The sequence below is a fragment of the Carettochelys insculpta genome, chromosome 1 (genome assembly GCF_033958435.1).
Source record: "Carettochelys insculpta isolate YL-2023 chromosome 1, ASM3395843v1, whole genome shotgun sequence".
NCBI classification, from domain to species: domain Eukaryota; kingdom Metazoa; phylum Chordata; order Testudines; family Carettochelyidae; genus Carettochelys; species Carettochelys insculpta.
The window spans coordinates 3,834,333-3,839,071 of NC_134137.1; the positions used below are offsets into that span (position 1 = coordinate 3,834,333).

The 4,739-nt window shown below is 43.6% G+C and overlaps 1 protein-coding gene across 1 annotated transcript; it reads left to right on the forward strand.

Annotated features, from left to right (window-relative positions):
• Positions 1-3,321: 3,321 nt before the first annotated feature.
• LOC142002139 (olfactory receptor 52M1-like) lies at positions 3,322-4,269 on the forward strand. The gene has a single exon (XM_074977993.1). It carries the CDS (start codon positions 3,322-3,324, stop codon positions 4,267-4,269), a length of 948 nt encoding a protein of 315 aa, XP_074834094.1.
• Positions 4,270-4,739: the final 470 nt, after the last annotated feature.

Consider the following 4,739-nt stretch of genomic DNA (forward strand, 5'->3'; position numbering starts at 1 on the left):
TGAAGTATGCTGGTTTTACAGCACACCTCCCCACCCCAAAATAATCGTTTGCGGAGGTAAGGGGATCTATGATATATTTTATCCCCTTTTAACACAAATCAACAGGACTCTCACTGAACAATTACAACAGCTTTTCCACATGGGTGAGACATCTCTGCTCCCAGCTACACTGGCAGCATGTGATTTGAAAACGGCACTTCTGAATCACCACAGCTGCCATTACGCTAATAAGGAGCTGAATATTCATGGCAGTGCCTCATTAGCATCTTTTGAACTCCCTCTTTAACATGCCCCTTCTCAAACGAGGGGGTTCGTGTAGACACAGCCTTGGTGTTCACACCTCCACATTAGCAACTGACAATGGGTCACATCCACCCTGCCTGAATAGACTTTGTCAGCTCTGGCCCTCCCTTTTACTGAGACCCCCTCTTTAAATCCTCCTCTGAACCCCACCCCCATGCATCTGACGAAGCGGGTCTTTACCCACAGAAGCTTATGCTCCAAAATATCTGGCAGTCTACAAGGTGCCTCAGGACTTCTTCTGGTTTTTGAATATACAGACTAACTTGGGTACCTCTCCGATACTTCTCACCCAGCTGGATTTAGTGCTAAGGCAATGTGAAATTTAGATTCTGCTTTCAACCCCTTGTTCTTCCTCTGCCTTTCCCTGCTGTGCTGCAGAACACGTTAGTACCCAGGGTTTTCTCCCCATGAAAGTCACCACTTGTAAATTTAGTCTCTCACAGCCCTGCGTTTTCTCCAGCCTCCTGCCTTTTTTGGCAGCCTCTCTAATTTTTCAACCGTTTTTGAATGTGAGCCTCTGCTAGGACTGGACGTCATCAGTTTCTCCAATATGATCTGCTGAGTTAAAAGGGTTTAGTGAGTTGGGCTCATGCAAACAAAACATTTTAATTCAGTAATGTCCACTGTCATTCTCTCCAAAACAGGCATTCTGGCTCCCTCCTCAGAGAAAGGCACTTTACTATGGAATGAAGGTACTCAGAGAAGACTGTTCGCAGCGATATTCCATTTGCTTTTAGATCATTAATAAAAATATCGAATAACTTCAAACTAAGATGTAACCCATGAAAAAAAACCACTACAAACATCCCCATTCTCTGACAATGGCCCCTTGTCCACTGCTCTCTCTTTGCAAAAGTTTTCAATCTCTATTATATGAGTTCTACTGATACTATTCATTTTAATAGGAATATTTTCCAATAATACTTGAAATGCCTTAAAGAAATTAAGGTTTACTGTATCTGACTGGTTTCCTTGACTAGTATAAATTATTATCCTAGAAGTTTTATTCAAACTAATCCCATACCCAATTCTTCATTGTTTCTCATGCTTATGGTGAAATCTTTTAACTTTTCTTTGTTTATTTCTTTCTTTCTTTTTGACACTTCATATTTAACACAGAATTTACTTTTTGGGCTCTGCTGTTGCTTGTTGTGCATTTCTAGTTCAAAACAAGAAGCGTGGCTGATTTGCAATTTAATTGCCTTCAAAAAGAGAAGTGAGGTTGGTTTGCAAGTTCATACCTCTGGTGATCAGAACTCTATGGCTGTTACTACACATGCCACCTTCCTTGGGCGGTGCCATGGTAATGAGGCAATTTGAAGCAGGCTTACGAGGTGCTAACTTGCATATTCAGTGCTTCATTAGCATAATGTCAGCTGCAGACTTTGAAATGCAGATTGACAGTGTAGATGGGGCAGCTTCGAAATAAGTGTCCCACTTCGACATTCCCTTATTCCCACAAAATTAGGTCAGAGTAAGGGAATGTCGAAGTAGGGCGCTTATTTCAAAGCTGCCCCCATCTACACTGTCAATCTGCAACTCAAAGTGTGCACTTCAAAATTTACATGGCTGACATTATGCTAATGAGGTGATGGATATGCACATTAGCACCTCATTAGCCTGCTTCAAATTGCCTCATTACCATGGCACCTCCAACGGGAGGATGCATGTGTAGAAGCAGCCTAAGATTCTCCAGCAGATGCTCTGTAACATCCGGCTTGTGTGGACTGAGGAAAAGTTCATCACCTCATGTGCTCTGAGTACCTCACGCGGCCTCTTTCCAATGGAGCACAAATCTATCTTGTGAAGGAGCCACTTTTTCAGCAACATTAACACATTTTCTTTCTCCTTTTAGGAATTGTCAGAACCTCGTCTGGGATTTATTTTTTTTTCTTAGTGTAGACAATAACCCCCTGTTTTTTATACGTAGGCCAGCCAAGCATCTTTCCCTGATTTCCTTAATGACCCCTACTGATCTTCATAACACCTGGTTTGCATTGTTTCCCATCCATTATTTTCATTTCTCCAGTAGTTAGATATTGCTTTCCTGCTCCTGACATAGCAGCCTTTTATTTCCTTCCCTTTCACTCTGAAATGGATTCTTAGCCACTTTTTTTTTTTTAAACCATGGAAGGACGCCTTTTTAGCCATGTAATAAACACCTGTAATCAACTGGTGGTAGGGAACATCTACCTGTTTTGTCCATTTGAAAGGAATAACTCCCATTCTTTACTTCTTTCTCCTGTAATGTGCCCTCTTCATTGTCACTTCCCCAAATTAAAAGTCCTGGAATTTTCGTTCTGTTCCCACTTGGCAGCTTCCCCCACTCCCATAACTTGTCTCAGAAACTCCGTTTCTAACTGCTATGTCCTTTCTACAGGCAGAGTGACCCAAACAAAACAAATGTCCACAGCAGGATACTTTCCATCCCTTTCATTGGATATCCAGACGTTGTCTTTGATGGAACCACTACAGCAAAAAGAGCTATCAAGAACACTCAGGTCTTTTTTCTGAGGTGTGTTCTAGGTGGGATGTTTCCCTCAACACATGTCTTGCCAAAGGTTTGATATTTTCCACCCTCAGATTTTGATCAAGTGAATTAGTGGGGAGATCTCACTGCGTGGGCTCTCTAGCTGGGTTTCATTGCATTAGGAACAATGATGGGTAATTGGTATTCAGACTCATGTTTCCTGCAGTTGCCTATTAAGTTTTCACAGAGCACAACACGTTGGGATTATTGACACGTGGAGGACCATTATATTTGGAATTGGCATTAGTAGGCTCTGTTGTTCATAATTAACGTTTCTGAATGAGGAAAATGTCATTTTTGGTGTGAAGAGAGAGCAATTTGTTTCACCAGTACTGCATGTAGTGTCTCATATTTACTTTGTCTCTCCATCCAGGCAGTTGTCCTGAGACCCTCCCCTTAGAGTCTAGGAAGATACTGGAAGTCAGGGAACGTAGAATACTTCTAGGAGAAACTTCTGCTTCAGAGTTGTACACGTTCTCGCCTACTCCATGTCAGATTCCAACACAAGTGACTTCATCAACCCCTCCACCTTCATCCTGCTAGGCATTTCTGGCCTGGAGGCAGCTCATGTTTGGATCTCCATCCCTTTCTGCACAATGTACGCCACAGCTCTCTTGGGAAACTGCACGATCCTGTTTATTGTGAAGAAGGAACCAAGCCTCCATGAGCCCATGTACTATTTCCTCTGCATGCTGGCTGTCACTGACTTGGTTCTGTCCACATCCTTTGTTCCCAAAACACTGAGTATCTTCTGGTTCAACTCCAGGGAGATCAGTTTTAGTGGCTGCCTCACCCAGATGTACTTCATTAACTGCTTTACAGCCATGGAGTCTGGAATCCTTGTGGCCATGGCTTTTGATCGCTACGTGGCCATCTGCCATCCCCTGAGACATTCCACCATTCTCAAATACTGCATGGTGGCCAAGATTACCCTGGCAGTAGTACTGCGTGGTAGTTTGATTATGTTGCCATATCCCATCCTGGCGAGGCAGTGGCCATATTGCAGAACCAACATCATCCCCCACACATACTGCAAGCACATAACTGTGGTGTCCCTGTCCTGTGCTGACTTCAGCATCAGTAGTTACTATGGTGCCCCTGTGACATTCTTTGTGACCATTCTTGATATATTTTTAATTTCTGTGTCCTATGTTCTTATCTTCCGGGCCATCTTCAAGCTCCGCACAAAGGACGCCCGGCTTAAGGTCTTTGGGACCTGTGGAGCCCACCTCTTATCCATCTTAGCCTTTTACATTCCGGATCTGTTCTCCTCCATCATGTACAGGTTTGGTCCCTTTGTGCCCCTACCTGTCCTCATTCTCAATTCTAACATGCACCTTCTGGCGTCCCCCGTGCTGCACCCCATCATCTATGGGGTGCGGACGAAGCAAATCCGGGACAGGCTGCTCTTGCTATTTACTCATAAAAGAACCTAATGTTTATTGCTCATGCTGAGACGAAGCTCCCTGTAGAGCTGGGTGGGGACGTAGTGCTGAGGCCTCTTTCTGGAATCACTTATAGGACAGTTGAATGAGCACGGAATCCTTTCAAGACCTTATTACTTTGGTCAGCATGAGCAAACTGGGGAAAGGGGCTATGTGTGCTCTTTGAGTTGCCACCTCTCTTCTTGCTTGTAACATTACCTTAAGGCCTTGTAGTTTGCCACTGCTCTTCCAAAAAGGGCCATCCCTGCTCTGCCTTTTTCTCAGACAATCTCACTCCTCTCTTTCCTTCCCCTTGTGATTTGCTTTAAGAGAGTCAGTTCTGGTTTTTGTTGGGTGGAGGGCAGTTTAACCGTAATTCCAGGGGTTACTTCAGCTCTTGATAGCTCTGTTCTTTTTGTCAGATAACTGAGGAATTAGCTGACAGCAGAACTGTATTCAATTCATACACAAAAGAAATAAAT

Bases quoted from the DNA above. Each gene is read 5' to 3' on its own strand.
- LOC142002139 (XM_074977993.1), top strand. From the start codon at position 3,322: ATGTCAGATTCCAACACAAGTGACTTCATCAACCCCTCCACCTTCATC.